General features: G+C 61.6%; 1 protein-coding gene across 1 annotated transcript; it reads right to left on the reverse strand.

The window, feature by feature from the left end:
• Positions 1-6: 6 nt before the first annotated feature.
• LOC127587166 (uncharacterized) lies at positions 7-12,778 on the reverse strand. The gene is made up of 7 exons (XM_052045360.1): positions 12,207-12,778; positions 11,444-11,968; positions 5,217-5,263; positions 4,589-4,837; positions 2,586-2,741; positions 1,287-1,332; positions 7-1,050 (listed from the first exon to the last, which is right to left on the reverse strand). Exons 1-7 carry the CDS (start codon positions 12,776-12,778, stop codon positions 993-995), a joined length of 1,653 nt encoding a protein of 550 aa, XP_051901320.1. The 3' UTR covers positions 7-992.
• Positions 12,779-21,405: the final 8,627 nt, after the last annotated feature.

The raw sequence follows: 21,405 nt of genomic DNA on the forward strand, positions 1-21,405 counted from the left end.
CTTTGTTTGGCATTCTCCTGGATAAGAATATTTTGTTTTTCTTCAAAGTCCTCTAAAATGGACTTCAATTCGGCAAAGCTCCGGTCAAACTTTCTATCCAGATTAGAAACAGCTTCCAAAGTAGGTTGGTCTCCATTACCTTTACCATTAGCTGCCGCTTTAGATCTGGTATTCATTTTAGCAGTTAAAAATCAAGATGAAACTTGTGCCAGTATTGTAAAAGACTTATTAAAGGGTGGTGAATAATAGATTGAAAAGTACTTGGACCAAAGCCAAGTTATGACTTAGTCCATTGAACGCCACCAACAGACTGCGTGTATTTGTTTAACGTGGACTTCATGTTGCGCTACAAAAAGCACACGACACTTCACAAATCAAGCGATTCCAATGGCATGGAAACCACGACGATTGGAGCTGATGGATTTGTTGCAGCCCTCGTCCGCCTTCACAGCCGTTGAGTTCAAAGTAACTTTGTCCGCCTGTTCCACCGTTGAGGTCTTGGGTTGGATTGTTCTTTGTCGGGGACCTCACAATCGACCTTACCGCCATGGATGACCCTACCAGGAGCAGCGCTCCAGACGTGATCGCTCTCGGGATCTCAGGACCACACTGAAGCTTCTCCACCACGACAAGGTGACAACCCACAGTATATTATTGTTAATTGGTAGAGTGAAAAGATTTTGAGTGTGTGCCATCCAGACAGATCATTCCACACATCAGTGAGTACAAAAGGCAAACAGAATGCAGGATATAGTGTCACAGTTACAGAGCAGGTGCAGTGCAGGCAGACAATACGGTGCAAGGGCCACGACGAGGCAGATTCGGAGATCAGGAGTTCCCCTTTATCATACGAGAGTCTCATAACAGTGGGATAGAAGCTGTTCCTCAGCCTGGTGGTACGTGCTTTCAGACTTTAGGGCGGGATCGGTTCTTGATTATGTCAGCTGCTCCTCAGTCTCGGTAGTCTGATAGTGGGATCGTACTGTGTGTAGTCACTTCACACAGTTCCATCCAGGACATCGTTCTCCCCTGCGTTGCTTCCAGAAGCACCTGGAGGTGGAAGGGAAGGGGTCACAGAGAGGGTCTGATCACAGGGTCACAGAGCCGAGGAGGGGTGGGGGGTGCGGTCACAGGGACGGGCAGGTTCTGCAGGGGCCTGAAGGGATCACAGGGACAGGGAGGGGTGTAGGGGCTGGGGAGGGGGGGGTCACAGAGACTGGGAGTACAGGTGGGGTGCTGGGGAACTTGAACACTGGGCTTGCCCATGAAGGGACGAGGTCACTTACCACAGAACCAGAACCACAGCAACACACACACCGACCACCACCATCACTGGAGAACAGAAATGCGGTAATTAGAGCGACTTGACCAGAAACATAGAATACTGGAAGTGGGACAGTCCATTACCCCTGGTACCTGCTCCATCATCCAAACCCATCCCAGCCTTCCTTCATCCGTCCCATTGTGCCACTCTCTCGCCACCCCCTCACTGCCTTTCGTCAGAAATCCATCCATCCCTTTCTTAAATCCCAGGTACATGGTTCCCTGGAAGTGGAGTCACAGGTAGACAGGGCAGTGAAGAAGGCATTTGGCACGCTGGCCCTCATCGGTCAGGGCACTGAGTACAGGAGTTGGGATGTTACGTTGCAGTTCTACGGGACGTTGGCGAGGCCGCACTTGGAATATTGTGTACGGTTCGGGTCGCCCTGCTGTAGGAAAGATGCCATTAACCTGGAAAGAGTGCAGAGGGAGATTTACCAGGATGTTGCCGGGACTGAGTTACGGAGAGAGGTTGGGACTTCATTCATCGCAGTGCAGGAGACTGAGGGGCGATCTTACAGAAATGTATAAAATCACGAGGGGGAATAGATCTGTGGAATTCATTGCACAGAGCTGTGAGCAATTTTGGGCACCGTATCTAAGGGAAGGATGTGCTGGCCCTGGAGAGGTTCACGAGAACGATACTGGGAATGAAAGGGTTAACACGAGGAGCATTTGATATCTCTGGGCCTGTCCTCGATGGAGTTCAGAGGGGTGAGAGGGAGAAATCCCATTGAAACCTCCCAGATACTGAAAGGCCTGGATACAGCGGACGTGGAGAGGATGTTCCCATCAGTGGGAGAGTCCAGGATCCGAGGGCACAGCCTCGGAATAGAGGGACGTCCCTTTAGAACTGAGATGCGGAGGAATTTCTTCAGCTGGAGGTCGGTGAATCTGTGGAATCCGTTGCCACAGAGGGCAGGGGAGACAAGTCATTCGGTGTGTTTGAAGCAGAGATAGATAGGTCTGGATCGGTGAGGTGGGGGGGGGGGGTGGGTGGATGGTATTAAGGGGAGAATGGGGTTGAGAAAATTCAGCCATGATTGAAGGGGGGTGAAGAGTTGATGGGCCGAGTGGTCTCATTCTGCCCCTGTACCTTCTGGTGTAAAACTGCCCCTGTAACACGGTGATGGGAAAGGAGTGGGAGAGGGGCCGGGATCAAGGAAGGCAGAAGGGGAGAGCCCCATTCACTGCTAAGGACCACCGAACCCCCTCTGAACCAGACTCCCTCCACCAACCCCCAGGTACAGAATGAGGAGCCTCACCGATAGCCGCTATCAGCCCCGCTGCCCCCGACGTGGCGTCCCGCGCCTCTCCTCCATCTGGTCGGTCCTTCTCGGCGGACACCGCCTCTAGCGATGTCGCCGGTGGGGGGCTGGACAAATGGTCTGCCGCCGTGCCCAGTCTGGGACACCCCGAGCCTGCAAAACACAGTGAATCCGCCTCAGCGCCCGCCTCCTCTCAGTCGATCCGCGCTCTCCCGAGGGGTGGGGAGGGTCGGTGAGCCTGTCCCACCACAGCCGCTCTGTCCCAGCACAGTAACAGGACCTTCGGCCCAACTGGTCCATGCCGGCCAAGATGCCCATCTAAGCCAGTCCCATTTGCCCGTGTTTGGCCCACATCCCTTCAAACCTTTCCTATCCACGTCCCTGTCCAAAGTGCCTTATTCAAGAAGGGAAGCAGGGATAATCCTGGTAACTATAGACCAGTGAGTCTCACATCAGTGGTAGGGAAGTTACTGGAGAGGGACGGGATTTATGAGCATTTGGAAAACCATGGCCTAATTAGGGACAGTCAGCATGGCTTTGTGTGGGGCAAGTCACGCCTTACTAACTTGATTGAGATTTTTTTTTGAGGAGGTGACGAGGGTGATTGATGAGGGGAGAGCTGTGGATGTTGTCTACATGGACTTTAGCGAAGCGTTTGACAAGGTCCCTTATGGGAGGCTCATCCAGAAGATGAGGATACAGCAGGATACAGATCAGTTGAAGATCTGGGGGGAAGAAATAGCAGATGGAGTTCAACCAGGCCAAAAGAGAAGTGTTGCACTTCGGGAGATCAGATGGAAAGAGACAATACACCGTTAATGGGAAGACCCTTAACAGTGTCGATGAGCAAAGGGATCTTTGGGTCCGAGTTCATTGCTCCCTGAAAGTGGCGACACAGGTCAATAGGGCAGTAAAGAAGGCATACGGCACACTTGCCTTCATTAGTTGAGGCATTGAGCAAGAGTCAGGAAGTTATGCCGCAGTTTCATAAAACTTTAGTCAGGCCGTACCTAGAGTATTGCATTCAGTTCTGGTCGCCCCGTCACAAGAAGGATGTGGGGGCTTTGGAGAGGGTGCCGGAGAGGTTCACCAGGATGCTGCCTGGATAAGAGGGCGTTTGCTATAAGAAGAAGTTGGACAAACTTGGGTTGTTTTCGCTGGAGTGACGGAGGCTGAGGGGAGACCTGATGGAAGTTCATAAAATTATGGGAGGCGGAGATAGAATAGATTAGAAGGCGGCATCCATCACTGCGGACCCTCACCACCCGGGACATGCCCTCTTCTCGTTACTACCATTAGGGAGGAGGTACAGGAGCCTGAAGACCCACACTCAGCGTTTCAGGAACAGCTTCTTCCCCTCCGCCGACAGATTTCAGAACGGTCCTTGAACTCGACCTCGTTATTCTTTTGCACTATTTATTTATTTTTGTAACTTATAATAATCTTTGTCTTGCACTGTACTGCTGCCGCAAAACAACACGTTTCACGATGTATGTCAGTGAGAATAAACCTGATGAGATAGCTGGTATCTTTTCCCCAGGGTCAAAATGTCTAACACCAGATGGCATGTATTTAAGAGAGAGAGAGGGGGAAAGTTCACAGGAGATGTGCGGGGCATGTTTTTTTTTTAAACACAGAGAGCGGTGGGTGCCTGGAAATGTGCTGCCAGGGGTGGGGGTGGAGGCAGATACGATAGAGGTGTTTAAGAGGCTCGTAGACAGACACATGGATGAGCAGGGTTCGGAGGTATAAGGACATTGTGCAGGCAGAAGGGATTAGTTTAGTTGGGGGTTTGGGCACAACATTGTGGGCTGAAGGGCCTGTTGCTGTGCTGTACTCTCCTATGTTCTGTTCAGAGGGGAGTGCAGGAAACCACGGGCTCCCTTGAATTGCAGGGAGCAAGGGGAACATCACCCGGATGCCGAACCACGGGAACAGTGGGATCCCGGAGTATCGGACCCTCACTGTGCCCGCCTCACCCCCCAACCCTCGGCACTCACCTGCCTTGTCCCCAATCTCACAGAAGACAGTGAGAGAGATAACCCAGCTGTAGTTCAGGAGGACATCGCCAGCATCCACCCTGGCCTGGGTGGTGTTCCGACAGCAGATTCGGTCCCCCTCGCCCCTGGTGCAGACGTCCCGGAAGTTTCCCAGCAGGTTGTGCAGGTACAGACGCTGCTCAGCAGTCGGGACGCAGGGGCAGCTGAGGGAGCTGGTGTCCCGGGTGAAGCGGCAGGTGCCCCGAAGACCTGTTGGGAGAGGAGTGTTCCTGGTCAGGGGAAGGTAACCCTAATCTCCATACTGTCCCACCACACACTCCCAAGGTCAGACACAGGGTGAAGCTCCCTCCGCACCGTCCCGTCACACACTCCCGGGGTCAGACTCAGGGTGAAGCTCCCTCCGCACCGTCCCGTCACACACTCCCGGGGTCAGACACAGGGTGAGGCTCCCTCCGCACCATCCCGTCACACACTCCCGGGGTCAGACACAGGGTGAAGCTCCCTCCGCACTGTCCCGTCACACACTCCCGGGGTCAGACACAGGGTGAGGCTCCCTCCGCACCGTCCCGTCACACACTCCCGGGGTCAGACACAGGGTGAAGCTCCCTCCACTCCAGGGTGTACTCACCAACAGCAGCTACGACCGGTAACAACCACACACAGAGCACCAGAGACCTGAGGAGGAAGAAAGGTTGAGGTGAGGAGCGACAACTGGGGACCCAGCTCCCACCCGGGACCCTCCGGCTCCCTGCTCCCCTCTGTGCCCCCAGCCCCGCACTGACCCCGCCCACAACAGCCCCACTTCCCATTGGCTCGGTCCGGGTGATCCCGCCCCCCGATGCAGGGCCCGGATTGGTCAACGCGTTGTTGCCTCGCAAGCATGTGTAACAATATGCCCAGACTCTCGATTGGCTACATTCAGGCGGTCCCGCCCCCTGATGTCCCGCCCCCCCCGACGCGGGAAAGGCGCTCAATTGTGTGTCAAAGGATGCAACAACTTGCCGCTCCTGGTTGATGTAACATTGCTTCACAGGTTGGAACAAGGTGCTGCCCGTACTCGGTGCAAACATGTCATATTGCTGGACATTGCAGTCAGATTGCAATCCCGGGGCATTTGATAATTTGGTTGCATTAATTTTTTTTTAATTTTAAAAACTAAAATTAACCAGCCCCGGGGACGCGCCTTCCTGCCGCCGGGTGATCCGACTCATCTCTCGCCGCTCATCCCACCGGCTCCGTCCGGGACCGCCCGTCCCGCTACACCGGCACCGACCGTTCGGTTCCCGCTACCCCTCCCTCCCCTCCCCTCCCTCCCTCCCTCCTTCCCCCCCTCCCTCCCTCCCTCCTTCCCCCCTCCCTCCCTCCCTCCTTCCCCCCCTCCCTCCTCCCTCCCTCCCCCCTCCCTCCCTCCCTCCCTCTCTCCCTCCCTCTCACTCCCCCGTCTCCCTCCCTCCCTCTCCCCATCTCACTCCCTCTCTCCCTCCTCCCTCCCTCCTCCCTCCCTCCCTCCCTCCCCCCTCCCTCCTTCCCCCCTCCCTCCCTCCCTCCCCCTCCCTCCTTCCCCCCTCCCTCCCTCCCCCCTTCCTCCCTCCCTCCCTCCCTCCCCCCTTCCCTCCCTCCCCCCTCCCTCCTTCACCCCTCCCTCCCCCCTCCCTCCTTCACCCCTCCCTCCCTCCTTTCCCGTTCCCTCCCCCCTCCCTCCTTCCCGTTCCCTCCCCCATCCATCGTTCCCCCCGTCGCCCTACCCCGTCCCCCGAACCCCCTCCCTTCCCCCGTCCCCGCCTCCCCCGTCCCCCATCCCCTCCGCTCCATCCCTCCCACCCCTCTCCCCCTCCCTCCCCCCCACCCCCACCCTTCTTCTCTTCCCCCACCTCCCTCCCCCTCCCTTCTTCTCTTCCCCCACCTCCCTCCCCCTCCCTCTCCCCTTCCCCCACCTCCCTCCCCCTCCCTCTCCCCTTCCCCCACCTCCCTCCCCCTCCCTCTCCCCTTCCCCCACCTCCCTCCCCCTCCCTCTCCCCTTCCCCCACCTCCCTCCCCCTCCCTCTCCCCTTCCCCCACCTCCCTCCCCCTCCCTCTCCCCTTCCCCCACCTCCCTCCCCCCTTCCCCCAACTCCCTCCCCCTCCCTCTCCCCTTCCCCCACCTCCCTCCCCCTCCCTCTCCCCTTCCCCACCTCCCTCCCCCTCCCTCTCCCCATCCCCCCTCTCCCCCACTCCCTCTCCCTCCCCCCTCCCTCCCCCCTCCCCTCCCCCTCCCCCCTCCCCCTCCCCCCCCTCCCCCCTCCTCCCCTCCCCCCCTCCCCCCTCCCCCCCCTCCCCCCCCTCCCCACCCCCCTCCCCACCTCCCTCCCCCCTTCCCCCAACTCCCTCCCCCTCCCTCTCCCCTTCCCCCACCTCCCTCCCCCTCCCTCTCCCCATCCCCCCTCTCCCCCACTCCCTCTCCCTCCCCCCTCCCTCCCCCCTCCCCTCCCCCCCCCCTCCCCCTCCCCCCCCTCCCCCCTCCTCCCCTCCACCCCTCCCCCCTCCTCTCCCCTCCCCCCCCCTCCCCCCCCCTCCCCCCTCCCCCCCCTCCCCCCCCTCCCCCCCTCCCTCCCCCCTCCCTCCCCTCCCTCCCCCCCTCCCCCTCCCCCCCCCTCCCGCTCCCCCTCCCCTCCCCCTCCCCTCCCCCTCCTCCCCCCCTCCCCTCCCCCTCCCCCCCTCCCCTCCCCCTCCTCCCCCCCTCCCCTCCCCCCCCTCCCCCTCCCCCCCCCTCCCGCTCCCCCTCCCCCTCCCCCCCCTCCCGCTCCCCCTCCTCCCCCCTCCCCTCCCCCTCCCCCTCCCCCCCCTCCCGCTCCCCCTCCCCTCCTCCCCCCCTCCCCTCCCCCTCCTCCCCTCCTCCCCCTCCCCCTCCTCCCCCTCCCCCTCCTCCCATCCCGCTCCCCCTCCCCCTCCTCCCCCCCTCCCCTCCCCCTCCTCCCCTCCCCCTCCTCCCCTCCTCCCCCTCCCCCTCCTCCCCCTCCCCCTCCTCCCCCTCCTCCCCTCCCCTCCTCCCCCTCCCCCTCCTCCCCTCCCCCTCCTCCCCCTCCTCCCCTCGCCCCTCCTCCCCTCCCCCTCCTCCTCACTCCTCCCTCCCCCTCCCCCTCCCCTCCCCCCTCCCCTCCCCCTCCTCCCCACTCCTCCCCCCTCCCCTCCCCCTCCCCCCCCACTCCTCCCCCCTCCCCTCCCCTCCCCTCCTCCTCCCCTCCTCCTCTCCCCCTCCTCCTCTCCCCCCTCCCCCCTCCTCCCTCTCCCTACCCGTTCCCCTCCTCCCTCTCCCTCCCCCCTCTCCCTCCCTCCCCCCTCTCCCTCCCTCCCCCTCTCCCTCCCCCCTCTCCCTCCCTCCCCCCTCTCCCTCCCTCCCCCCTCCGCTCCTCCCCCCTCCTCTCCCTCCCCCCTCCCTCCTCCCCCCTCCTCTCCCTCCCCCCTCCTCTCCCTCCCCCCTCCCCCTCCCCCCCTCCTCCTCCCCCCTCCCCCCCTCCTCCCTCCCCCCCTCCTCTCCCTCCCCCCTCCCCCCCTCCTCTCCCTCCCCCCTCCCCCCCTCCTCTCCCTCCCCCCTCCCCCCCTCCTCTCCCTCCCCCCCTCCTCTCCCTCCCCCTCCCCCCCCTCCTCTCCCTCCCCCCTCCCCCCTCCTCTCCCTCCCCCCTCCCCCTCCCCCCTCCCCCCTCCCCCCTCCTCCTCTCCCTCCCCTCCTCTCCCTCCCTCCCCCCTCCTCTCCCTCTCCTCCCCCCCCTCCCCCCTCCACTCCCTCCCCTCTCCCCTCCACTCCCTCCCCTCCCCCTCCTCCCCCTCCCCCTCCTCCCCCTCCCCCTCCCTCCCCCTCCCCCTCCTCCCCTCCCCCCCCATCCCCTCTCCCCCTCCTCCCCACTCATCCCCTCCACCCTCCCCTCTCCCCCTCCCCTCCCCCCTCCTCCCCTCCCCCCTCCTCCCCTCCCCCCCCTCCCCTCCCCCCTCCCCCTCCCCCCTCCCTCCCTCCTCCCCTCCCCCCTCCTCCCCTCCTCCCTTCCTCCTCTCCCTCCCCTCCCTCCCCCCCTCCTCCTCTCCCTCCCCTCTCCTCCCCCCTCTCCCTCCCTCCCCTCTCCTCCCCCCTCTCCCTCCCTCCCCTCTCCGTCCCCCTCTCCCTCCCTCCCCTCTCCTCCGCCCTCTCCCTCCCTCCCCTCTCCTCCCCCCTCTCCCTCCCGCCCCTCTCCTCCCCCCTCTCCCTCCCTCCCCTCTCCTCCCCCCTCTCCCTCCCTCCCCTCTCCTCCCCACCCACCCTCCCTCCCCTCTCCTCCCCACTCTCCCTCCCTCCCCTCTCCTCCCCTCTCTCCCTCTCCCTCCCTCTCCTCCCCCTCTCCCTCCCTCCCCTCTCCTCCCCCCTCTCCCTCCCTCCCCTCTCCTCCCCCCTCGCCCTCCCTCCCTCTCCTCCCCCCTCTCCCTCCCTCCCCTCTCCTCCCCCCCTCCCTCCCTCCCCTCTCCTCCTCCCCATCTCCCTCCCTCCCGCCTCCTCCCTCCTCTCCCTCTCCTCCCACCTCTCCTCCTCCCTCCCCTCTCCTCCCCCCTCTCCCTCCCTCCCCTCTCCTCCCCCCTCTCCCTCCCTCCCCCTCTCCCTCCCTCCCCTCTCCTCCCCTCCCCCTCTCCCTCCCTCCCTCCTCCTCCCCCCCTCTCCTCCCTCCTCCTCCCTCCCCTCTCCCTCCCCGCTCCTCCCCCCCTCTCCTCCCCCCTCTCCCTCCTCCCCCTCCTCCCCTCTCCCTCCCTCCCCTCTCCTCCCCCTCTCCCTCCTCCCCTCTCCTCCCCCCTCTCCCTCCTCCCCTCTCCTCCCCCCTCTCCATCCTCCCCTCTCCTCCCCCCTCTCCCTCCCTCCCTCTCCTCCCCCCCTCTCCATCCCCCCTCCTCCCTCCCCTCTCCTCCCCCTCTCCTCCCTCCCCTCTCCTCCCCTCCCTCCCTCCCCTCCTCCCCCTCTCCCTCCCTCCCCTCTCCTCCCCCTCTCCCTCCCTCCCCTCTCCTCCCCCCTCTCCCCCTCCCCTCTCCTCCCCCCTCTCCCTCCCTCCCTCTCCTCCCCTCTCCCTCCCTCCCCTCTCCTCCCCCCTCTCCCTCCCTCCCCTCTCCTCCCCCCCCCTCTCCCTCCCTCCCCTCTCCTCTCCCCCCTCGCCCTCCCTCCCCTCCCCCCACTCCCTCCCTCCCCTCTCCTCCCCCCTCTCCCTCTCCGCCCCCCTCTCCCTCCCTCCCCTCTCCTCCACCCTCTCCCTCCCTCCCCTCCCTCCCCCTCTCCCTCCCTCCCCTCTCCTCCCCCCTCTCCCTCCTCCCCTCTCCTCCCCCCTCTCCCTCCCTCCCCTCTCCTCCCCCCCTCTCCCTCCCTCCCCTCTCCTCCCCCTCTCCCTCCCTCCCTCTCCTCCCCCTCTCCCTCCTCCACTCTCCTCCCCCCCTCTCCTCCCTCCCCTCTCCTCCCCTCCCTCCCTCCCCTCTCCCCCCCCCTATACCTCCCCCCCCTCCCCCCCGCCCTCTCCCTCCCACCCCACACCTCCCCCCCGTCCCTCACTCCCCCCCCCTCCCCCCTCTCCCTCCCTCCCCTCTCCTCCCCCCTCTCCCTCCCTCCCCTCTCCTCCCCCCTCTCCCTCCCTCCCCTCTCCTCCCCACTCCTCCCCTCCCCCCTCCCCCTCTCCTCCCCTCCCCTCCCCCTCTCCCTCCCCTCCCCCCTCTCCCTCCCCTCCCCTCCCCCTCTCCCTCCCCTCTCCCCTCTCCCCCCTCTCCCTCCCCTCTCCCCCCTCTCCCTCCCTCCCCCCTCCTTCCCCTCCCCCCCTCTCCCTCCCCTCTCCCCCCTCTCCCTCCCTCCCCTCTCCTTCCCCTCCCCCCTCTCCCCTCCCCCCCTCTCCCCCTCCCCCCCTCTCCCTCCCCTCTCCCCCCTCTCCCTCCCTCCCCTCTCCTTCCCCTCCCCCCTCTCCCTCCCCTCTCCCCCCTCTCCCTCCCTCCCCTCTCCTTCCCCTCCCCCCCTCTCCCCCTCCCCCCCTCTCCCCCTCCCCCCCTCTCCCCCTCCCCCCCTCTCCCTCCTCCTCTCTCCCCCCTCCTCTCTCCCCCCTCCTCTCCCCCTCTCCCACTCCCCCCTCCTCTCCCTCCCCCTCCTTTCTCTCCCCTCTCTCCCACTCCCCCCTCCTCTCCCCCCTCCTCTCCCCCCTCCTCTCCCCCATCGTCTCCCTCCCCCCTCCTCTCCCCCCCCTCCTCTCCCCCTCATCCCCCTCCCCCCCTCTCCCCCTCTCCCCTCCCCCCCTCTCCCCCTCTCCCCCTCCCCCCCTCTCCCCTCCCCCCCCTCTCCCCCTCCCCCCTCTCCCCTCCTCTCCCTCCCCCCCTCCTTTCCCCCTCTCCCACTCCCCCTCCCCTCTCCCTCCTCTCCCTCCCCTCTCCTCCTCTCCTCCCCTCTCCTCCCCTCCCCTCTCCCTCCCCTCCCCTCTCCCTCCCCTCCCCTCTCCCTCCCCTCCCCTCTCCCTCCCCTCCCCTCTCCCTCCCCTCCCCTCTCCCTCCCCTCCCCTCTCCCTCAACTCCCGTCTCCCTCACCTCCCCTCCCCCTCACCTTCCCTCTCCCTCCCCTCCCCTCTCTCTCCCCTCCCCTCTCTCTCCCCTCCCCTCCCCTCTCTCTCCCCTCCCCTCTCTCTCCCCTCCCCTCCCCTCTCTCTCCCCTCCCCTCCCCTCTCTCTCCCCTCGCCCCTCTCTCTCCCCTCGCCCCTCCCTCTCCCCTCCCCTCCCCTCTCTCTCTCTCCCCTCCCCTCCCCTCTCTCCTCCCCTCCCCTCCCCTCTCTCCTCCCCTCTCTCTCCCCTCCCCTCTCTCCTCCCCTCGTTCCCTCCGCAACACCCCCGTCCCGGGACCTGTACCTGACCGCATTCGGCCGTGGGATGATGCTGCGCACCGGGGGCACAGCTCCGTCCCGCATCCCCTCTGCTCGTGTCCGGGACCCGAGGACCGGCTTCCGACCAGCACCGCTGTCACTGCGGCTGGTAACGCCGGCGTTCTGCTTCCCCAGCCTTGACCCCGCCCAGACGCCCGATTGGCTTGGTCTCGATGGTTTCCACCCCCCACCCCGAGGTCCGCGCTGTCTGATTATGCCAGCGCTGGGAGAGCTCGGTTGGTCCGGGATCGTCTGTGCAGGGGGATCAGTCTCCCTGCCGGCTGCTCTGTCCTGTCCTGTCCTGTCCTGCTCTGCCAGCCCGCCCCACACTGACTGCCTGCCTGCCGGCTGCTCCGCCCCTGTCCTGGCTGCCTGCCCCACACTGACTGCCTGCCTGCCGGCTGCTCCGCCCCTGTCTGTCCTGGCTGCGTGCCGGCCGGCCCGGCCCGCCCCGCCCGGCCCGGCCCGCCCCGCCCCGCCCTCTCCTGCCCACCCTGCCGGCTGCTCCGCCCTGTCACAGACAGACACCTGGACCGGTGCGGATCTGAAGTTGGGTGCGGGGCCCCCTCTCGCTGTTGCATCTCGGAATTGCAGCGGCCCGCCTGGTTTGATCGGCCCCGCTCTCCGCGCCGGAACCGGGAGTGTGGGGAAACATCTCCCGGTGGTCGGAGCGGCGGAAGGGGGAGAAGCGACCGGATCCAACCCCGGTCTTTCTCTTCCCCCCCCCCCCCCGCCACCCCCCACCCCACCCCGTTCCTGGTCCCCTGGGCCCCAGATACAGCGGCGGGTGATGCGGGATCGAGCTCTCCCTCCGGTGGCACGGCATCATCCCACTACCGAATCCGCTCAGGTACGTGCTCCGCAGTGGGGTGGGGGGGGGGGTGGTTGTGTGGGGACCCCAGGAGAAGATGGGGGTGAGCTGCATTCTTGACGCGCTGCAGTCCCTCAGGTGTGGCTGCACCCACCGGGCTGTCAGGGAGGGTGTTCCCGGGATTTGGACCCAGCCACGGTGAAGGAACGGTGATATGTTCCCCACGTGTGTGTCTGGGAGGGCGACTCCCGGTGGAGGGGGTGTTCCCCGGGCTTTTGCTGCACGTCCTTCCAGCTGGGAGAGGCGGTGGGTTTGGAAGGTGCCTCCTGAGGGGTCTCGGTGAGTTGCTGCAATGCGTCCTGTGGACAGTACACACTGCTGCTGCTGTGTGTGGGTGGTGGGGTGGGTGGGTGAGGCGCCGATGGAGCGGGCTGCTGTCTCCTGGGTGGGGTCGAGCTTCTCCAGTGTAGTTGGAGCCACACTCACCCAGAGAAGTGGGGAGTGTCCCATCACACTCCTGACTTGTGCCTTGTAGATGGGGGAAGGTAATGTGGCGGATGTGGAGTGCATGGACTAACGCCACCCAGGCGACTGGGGAGTGTCCCGTCACACTCCTGACTGGTAGATGGAGGAAGGTAATGTGGCGGATGTGGAGTGCATGGACTAACGCCACCCAGGCAAGTGTCCCATCACGCTCCTGACGTGCTTTGTAGATGGTGGACAGGCTCTGGGGAGTTTGGGGGTGAGTTACAGCGAGCCAAGGAATTGGGACTGGAACGAGTTAAATTCCCTCCATCTCGGCAGCAAAGAGGAAGAGGGAGAAAGTTGCATGCAGACGCTGGGTCGAGGATAGATCATTGGAGATGTTGACACCAAGGAAGTTGAAGGTGATGACAGAATGGTTCTGATGGTGCAGTTGTAGAGAGAGCCTCTGACCCGCTCCTGCAACCAGCACATTGACGAGGCGTGGGGGGGGGGGGGTGGAATTCAGTGACAGTACTGCCACAGGATGTCAGGGAGTGATGAGACGATCTTCCCCCATTGGATATCGTCAGTGCCCGGCCCTTGTTTGTGGGTTGGGGGGTGGGGAGGAGGCTGAGGAGTGGTGAATACTGAACCCAGGAGGCTGCACCGTGTCCAGAAGGAAGGTGAGGTGTTCTTCCTCAAATTGGTGTTGGGCCTCTGTAACAAAAATATTTCAAAATTCGTTCCTTGTTCTTTCCTGATTCAGCAGCAAGAGGTACTCGCAAACAAAGGAGGCACTGCACACGTTAAAGGTAATAGAAACTTAATTTATTCGAGTTATATAAGAATAAGATACACAGAAAGAAAGAAGGCTACTTAAAATACAGGAGCAAACTAAATAATACTTTTCAACCAATCAATGAACTGATCTATATGATGCCGGAGGGACCTCAGGTGTCCCACAGCCTTCTGTGTCTCAGCACCTGCTGTGACGCAGCCTAAGGTCCCAATTTGCACAAGGAAGATATCCCCCCTTTTATACCCCTCAAAAACCTCACATAACTTTTACCCCAGTGCTTTCCAATGCTTAGTGGTCCCAATCTGTACCTAATCACTCACCACCTTTGGCCTAAACCCCTAACTCAGAAACAGAGACAACAGGTCTGTAGGAAGGAAACATTCTTCACTGGTGTCTAACCTCAAGGATGAGCATCTGTACTCCCGTAAATTCTCCAAGCATTCCCACACCACGTTGTGTTACACACCACTGCACGTACTGAGGAGGAATCAGAAATGACTTTTTGGCTAATTTAACCCTTTCCCCACAGGGTATTGGTATTGGTGACGGTGGAGAGACCACAGACCGACAGGGCAGAGTGGGAGCTTTCGGACAGAGAATTCGGGCAAACACACACCAGTCATCATTGAAGGGTCCGCGGCTTCAGGTTCCTGGGTGTCAACATCTCGGAGGACGTGGATGTAACCATGGAGAAGGCACGTCAGTGAAGTTTAAGGAGATTCACCATATCATCAGAGACTGACCATCTTCTCTTCTACGGTTCCCTTATACGATGAGATGGACTCTGACCTCACGATTACCTTGTTGTGACTTTGCACCTTATTGCACTGCACTTTCTCTGTAGCTGTGACACTTTACTCTGTACTGTTATTGTTTTTACCTGTACTACATCAATGCACTCTGTACTAACCCAATGTAACTGCACTGTGTAATGAATTGATCTGTACGATCGGTATGCAAGACAAGTTTTTCACGTTACCTCGGTACAAGTGACAATAACAAACCAATGCCAATACCAACAGCGATGTCTTGAAACATATCTACATTACAACAGAGGAGACGCTGGCTGTCTTAAGGCATATTAAGGCAGATAAATTCCCAGGGCCTGATCAAGTGCGTCTTAGATCATCATGGGAAGGCAGGGAAGGAATTAGTGTGTTTGCAGATGACACAAAATCTGTGGCGTGGTGTGCAGTGGGGAGGGTTGTCTAAGGCTACAGCAGGGTCTGGATCAACTGGGGAAGTGGGCCAAGGAGCGGCAGATGGAGTTTAATTGGGACAAGTGTGGGGTGTTGCATTTTGGGGAGTTAAACCAGGGCAGGACTCACACAGTGAAAGGCGGGGCCCCGGGAAGTGTTGTAGAGCAAAGAGACCCAGGGGTACAGGTACATGGTCCCCTGAAAGTGGAGACTCAGGTAGACAGGGTGGTGAAGGAGGCATTCAGAATGCTGACCTTCATCGGACAGGGCACCGAGTGCAGGATTTTGGACGTCTCTTGGTGAGACCGCACTTGGAACATAGAACAGTGCAGCACAATACAGGCCCTTCGGTCCACAATGTTGTGCCAACCTTTAAATCTCATTTAAGACTATCTAACCCCTTCCTCCCACATATCCCTCTATTTTAAATTCCTCCATATGCTTGTCTAGCAATCTCTTGAATTTGACCAATGTACCTGCCTCCACCACCGTCCCAGGCAGCGCATTCCACGCCCCAACCACTCTCTGCGTAAAAAACCTCCCTCTGATATCTCCCTTGGACTTCCCACCCATTACTTTAAAGCCATGCCCTCTTGTATTGAGCATTGGTGCCCTGGGAAAGAGGCGCTGGCTGTCCACTCTATCTATTCCTCTTAATATTTTGTACACTTCTATCATGTCTCCCCTCATCCTCCTCCTCGCCAAAGAGTAAAGCCCCAGCTCCCTTAGTCTCTCCTCATAATGCATCCTCTCCGAACCAGGCAGCATCCTGGTAAATATCCTCTGCACCCCTTCCAACGCCTCCACAGCCTTCCTATAATGAGGCGACCAGAACTGGACACAGTGCTCCAAGTGTGGTCTAACCTGAGTTGGAGCACTGTGTGCAGTTCGGGTCGCCCAGCTATAGGAAGGACGTCACTGAGCTGGAGAGGGGGCAGGAAAGGTTCCCGGGACTGGAGGGCTCGAGTTATAGGGAGAGGCCTGATAGAGTCTTCACACCCATCCCACTGAGAGATTTGGACTCAGTGCCCGGAGTAGAGACTGACGTGTACAACAGTGGCACGGTAAGGGAGACAGGAGGCTGTCGGATCATGTGCGGCTGCTGGTGGGGTCACACCGGGGAGTCCGGGGCACAGTCTGGGACCCCTTATCGAACTAAGGAGAGACCGGCGTTGGGGGGGGGGGGGGGGGAGTCCAGGAGAGACTCACCGAGCTCATTGCCAGAAGTTGGGTCTGTGTCCCGTGTGGTGTAGAAGAATGAGGGGGGGTGGGGGGAGGCGACCTCACCGAGATGTCCCAGACCCTGAGGGGACAGGAGAGGGGGAGATGGGGAGATGTTCCCCAACCCCACCCCAGCAGGAGAGTCTCGATCCGGGGGACAGGTTCGGAGGGGGCGGTGGTCATTTCACACTGGGGGGTGTGGGGAACATTTGGGTGGAGGTGTGGGGGGGGGGGGCATCCCGGGAATTCTCTGGCCCGGAGGGTGGTGGAGGACGGATCAACGGATCACAGGCCTTAGGGCTTAAGGCTCCGTCCCGCACCCCCGTCTCTGGTGTCCGGGACCGAGGGACCGGGCTTCACGAATCCTGGTCCAAGTTCTACTCAGCTTTTCCCTCCTGCCCCGCGGCCGCGCCCTGCTCCTGCCCGGTGCCCTGCTCTTGCCCGGTGCCCTGCTCCTGCAGCGCGCCCGCGCCCTGCTCCTGCCCCGCGGCCGCGCCCTGCTCCTGCCCGGTGCCCTGCTCCTGCCCCGCGGCCGCGCCCTGCTCCTGCCCGGTGCCCTGCTCTTGCCCGGTGCCCTGCTCCTGCCCCGCGCCCGCGCCCTGCTCCTGCCCGGTGCCCTGCTCCTGCCCGTTGCCCTGCTCCTGCCCGTTGCCCTGCTCCTGCCCCGCGGCCGCGCCCTGCTCCTGCCCGTTGCCCTGCTCCTGCCCGTTGCCCTGCTCCTGCCCCGCGGCCGCGCCCTGCTCCTGCCCGTTGCCCTGCTCCTGCCCGTTGCCCTGCTCCTGCCCCGCGGCCGCGCCCTGCTCCTGCCCGTTGCCCTGCTCCTGCCCGTTGCCCTGCTCCTGCCCCTGCCTCTGCCGTCACGCCGGTTTTAAACATCTGACCCACTCCAAAACCCGCCCAGATGCCCAGATGCAGACTGAGGTTCAGTCATCCCGTCCCCTGAGGTCCCGCCTGTCTCCTCCCGATGCGGGGCACGCATTGGACACAGCGGGAGCCGTCACGTCCCCGAAATTACGACGCGAAAAAGAAACACCTCCGGTTGGGTGTCTGACGCTCCACGGACTTGAATTCGTTTCCACAACATGTTCTTTAATTCCGTGTGATTCAGTCCGCAATATTTCATTTGCTTCTCTTTCTCCACTTAAACCCTCAATATTTTCTTCAATGCACTCACTTTCCTTCAGCCCGCAATATTTTCTTTAATCCCCTGACTTGATACCGCAATAGTTTCTTAATTCCACATTATTTACTTCATCAAGGAATCGTTCCTTATTTCCCCTTGCCCACGGTATGGGTATTGGTTTATCATTGTCCCTTGTACCGAGGTACAGTGAAAAACTTGTCTTGCATACCGTGCATACAGGTCAATCCATTACACAGTGCATCGAGATAGTACAGAGCGCATTGAGGTAGTGTAGGTAAAAACAGTAACAGTACAAAGTGTCACAGCTACAGAGAAAGTGCAGGGCAATAAGGTGCAAGGTCACAACAAGGTAGATCGTGAGGTCAGAGTCCATCTCATCGCATAAGGGAACCGTTCAATAGTCTTATCACAGTGGGGTAGAAGCTGTCCTTGAGCCTGGCGGTACGTGCCCTGAGGGTGGAGAGCGTTGGGTGTGGGTGAGCGGGGGGGCGGGAGCGTTGGGGGTGGTGATTTCTCCGCCGTCTGCCCCCCTGACGCCGCCACCTCTCCCGGAACAGGTCAACAGGCGCCCCGTGAAGGAAGACCAGCTGCCGCTGAGAGCCACCCCCCCCCCCAGCTCAGCGTCCGCTCGGAGACGGCTGGTGTGGTCCTGGATCTGGCCGCCAAGGTCCGGCTACACTTCAGGGGATTCGGAGACCTCGCCCTGACCGTGGACAACAGCCTCAGGGACCAGCTGCAGGGAGCCTGCGGGACCTTCGGAGTCGTCCGGCTGCTGCTGCCCGACGGCGAGGAGGCGGGCAGCGTCCGGCAATTCCTGCGGGACTGGTGGGCCGCTGACTTCTCCGGCTGGTGAGTCAGGGGTCCCGCAGGTAGGTCACGGGTCCGGTGGGAGGGGGAGTCGGGGTTCCGGAGGGTCGGCCTCCAAACCCCTCTCTCCCCTTCCCTCCCACTCCCCTCCTGACTCTCGCTCTCCCTCCGTCCCTTACCCCTTGATTCACCTTTCTGCCTCTCACCCTCCCTCTCTCTGTCGTTTTTTCTCTCTCTCGAGGTCTGTTTTCTCCTCCCCCTCCCCCCGTCTGTCTGTCGTATTCTCCCCCTCTCGTTTTCTCCCCATCTCCAACTGACCCCAACCGGGATCACCCAACCCCATGAGGGAACCAGCCCGGAGACGGGACCTTCGGCCCACGAAGACGGTGCCAACCCTCGATCACCCTCTCCGACTCTGTGTGTGTGTGTGTGTGTGTGTGTGTGTGTGTGTGTGTCCTACTATGTGTCTCCTACTATGTGTCTGTCTGCTACTCTGTGTGTTTCCTACTGTGTGTGAGTGTGTGTGTGCGTCTTCTCCTATGTCTCACGGGTTGGGATCTGGAGTTTGGAAAGGGGTTCCCTCTCGTTGTCCCATTCCGGAATTGCAGCAGCCCGCCTGGTTTGATGGGCCCCGCTCTCCGATGGCCGCTGCAATTCCGAGATGGGGCCGGGGAGGTGGGGGAGGTCACGGAGGCGGGGAGGGGTGCAGGGGCCGGGGCGAGCCGTCCCGGAGGCGGGGGAGGGCGGTGCAGGGGCGAGCCGTCCCGGAGCCGGGTGGGGGGGGGGGGGACAGGGCAGGGTTCGGGGCGAGCCGTCCCGCAGGCGGGGATGTGCGGTGCAGGGGCCGGGGCGAGCCGTCCCGGGAGCGGTGGGGGGGCGTTGCACGGGCCGGGGCCAGCCGTCCCGGCGCCGGGTGGCGGGCGGTGCACGGGCCGGGGCGAGCCGTCCCGCAGGCGGGGATGTGCGGTGCAGGGGCCGGGCCGAACTGTCCCGCAGGCCGGGGAGGGTGTGGGGCGAGCCGTCCCGGATGCTGGGTGGGGTGGTTCAAGGGCCTGACCCTAACCCTAAACCGTGGCGAGCCGTCTCGGAGCCGGGTGGGGGGGACAGGGCAGGGTCCGGGGCGAGCCGTCCCGCAGACGGGGGGGTGCGGTGCAGGGGCCGGGGCGAGCCGTTCCGCAAGCGGGGGAGGGTGGGCGGCGAGCCGTCCCGGGAGTGGTGGGGGGCCGTGTAGGGGCTTGTGGATGTGTTTTCCAGGTGCATTAAAATCGTTAACTTCATCAGAGCCAGGCCGCTCAATCATACTGTGTTTGAAAACATATGCCGTGAAATGGAAGCCCAGCATAAGCATTTGTTGCTACTTACAGAAGTCAGATGGCTGTCACGAGGCCGCGTTGTGCAGCGTGTATATGAATTGAGAGATGAACTGCTCAATTTTCTAAATGAGCATAACAGATCGTTGGCACAGTTCTCGACAGGCGAGACGTGGGTTGCCAGATTAGCTTATCTTGCAGATATTTTCAACATTTTGAACAGCTTAAATCTATCATTGCAAAGACCTGGCTCAAATGTTCTGAGCACACATGACAAAATCAATGACTTCCAGAAAAAAACTCCGTATCTCGAAGGGAAGATGCGAGCAAGGCATCTATGATATGTTTCCGTTGCTGGCTGATTTTCTGACAGTGAACAAGACCAAGACAGAGGCCATTGCGAGCACCGTTTTGAACCATATTCAACAGCTGTCACATTATTTCCATGAGTATTTCGGCGATGATGACACGAGCATGTTTGATTGGATTTGAAATGCTTTTGAATCCATTCTTACTGATTTAACTGGACGTGAACAGGAAGAATTGGCTGAACTGTCATCTGACAGGACTTTACGTTTGCAGTTCAACCGAATGTCACTGTTGTCGTTCTGGACAGCATGTTCCCAGGAGTATCCACTGCTGTCCGGCAAAGCCGTCAATGTTCTGTAACCATTTGCAACCACTTACTTGTGTGAAATAACATTTTCTACGGTCACTGCCATGAAAACCAAATACAGATCAAGACTGAATATTGAGGATGACATATGCATATGTTTGTCACACATACCACCACGTTTGGACAAACTCTGCAGTGCAAATCAGGCACAACCTTCACATTGAACTGAACACTGAAAGACACCGCTGGTCATTATCGGTGATTGAAATAGTCACTATTTCAATAGGGCCTATGTGCATTAATTGAAGTGTCGTACGCATGAATTATCCATTGTTTGATTTTGTGGGCTTTGGAGGTCCGCCATCCAACAAGGACATGCTCTGGGTGTCCACAGCATGAAAAAGGCTGAAAACCACTGGTATAAGGGAACCGTTCAATAGTCTTATCACCGTGGGGTAGGAGCTGACCTTGAGCCTGGTGGTACGAACCCTCAGGGTGGGGCGTTGGTGGCGGTGATTCCTCTGCCTTCTGCCACCCCCCCCCCCCCCCCCGATGCCCCCACCTCTGCCGGAGCAGGACAGCGGGCGCCCCGTGAAGGAATACCAGCTGCCACTGAGCGCCACCCCCAGATCAATGTCCGCTCGGAGGCGGCTGGGGTGGTCCTGGATCTGGCTGCCAAGGTCCGGCTGCACTTCAGGGGATTCGGGGATCTCGCCCTGACCATGGACAACAGCCTCAGGGAGCAGCTCCAGGGAGCCTGCGGGAGCTTCGGGGAGAGCGGAATCGTCCGGCTGCTGCTGCTGCAGGCAGCGTCCGCCAGTCCCTCCCGATGCTGGGCCCGCATTGGACGCCCGGGGCGCCGCTGGACGTCGCGTTACAGGTTGTATAATCCGCGCAGCCCCGGTTCGGTGCAAACATGTCACACTGCTGGTCATTGCAGTCAGATTGCAATGCCTGGGGATTTGAAAATGAAGTTGCATTAGTTTTTTTTTTAATTTCAAAAAGCTAAAATTAACCAGCCCCGGGGACGCGCCTTCCTGACACCGGGTGATCCGACCCATCTCTCGCCGCTCATCCCACCGGCGCCGTCCCGGACCGCCCGTCCCGCTACACCCGGCACCGACCGTCCGGTTCCCGCTACCCCTCCCACCCAGGTTTCCCTCCGTCCTTGTTCGTTCCCTCGCTGGCTCCGCCACCCCGGCGTCCCGTCCTCCAACCCTCGTCCGTCCGTCTCCCCACCTCACCCCCGTCCCGGGACCTGTGCCTGAGCGCATTCGGCCGTGGGATGATGCTGTGCACCGGGGGCCACCCCACTTTCTTGTGTCCGGGCTTCCGACCGGGACGGCTGTAGCTCCCACTCTCCGCTCCCCGCCGCTGTGTCCGGAACCCAGGGACCGAGCTGCCGATCGAGTCGCTCCTTACTGCCGCTGTCCTGCTGGTTCTTGGTCTTCTCTCCACCCCACCACTAGCCTGACTGGCCGGGTTCAGTGGTCCCCCTCCCTGAAGTCCCGCCTGTTTCCTGGAGCCGGAGCAACTGATTTCACGTCACTGTGAACAGGATGTTAGAAGCTGCTGC

This window comes from Pristis pectinata, chromosome 39 (genome assembly GCF_009764475.1).
Source record: "Pristis pectinata isolate sPriPec2 chromosome 39, sPriPec2.1.pri, whole genome shotgun sequence".
Classification (NCBI taxonomy): domain Eukaryota; kingdom Metazoa; phylum Chordata; class Chondrichthyes; order Rhinopristiformes; family Pristidae; genus Pristis; species Pristis pectinata.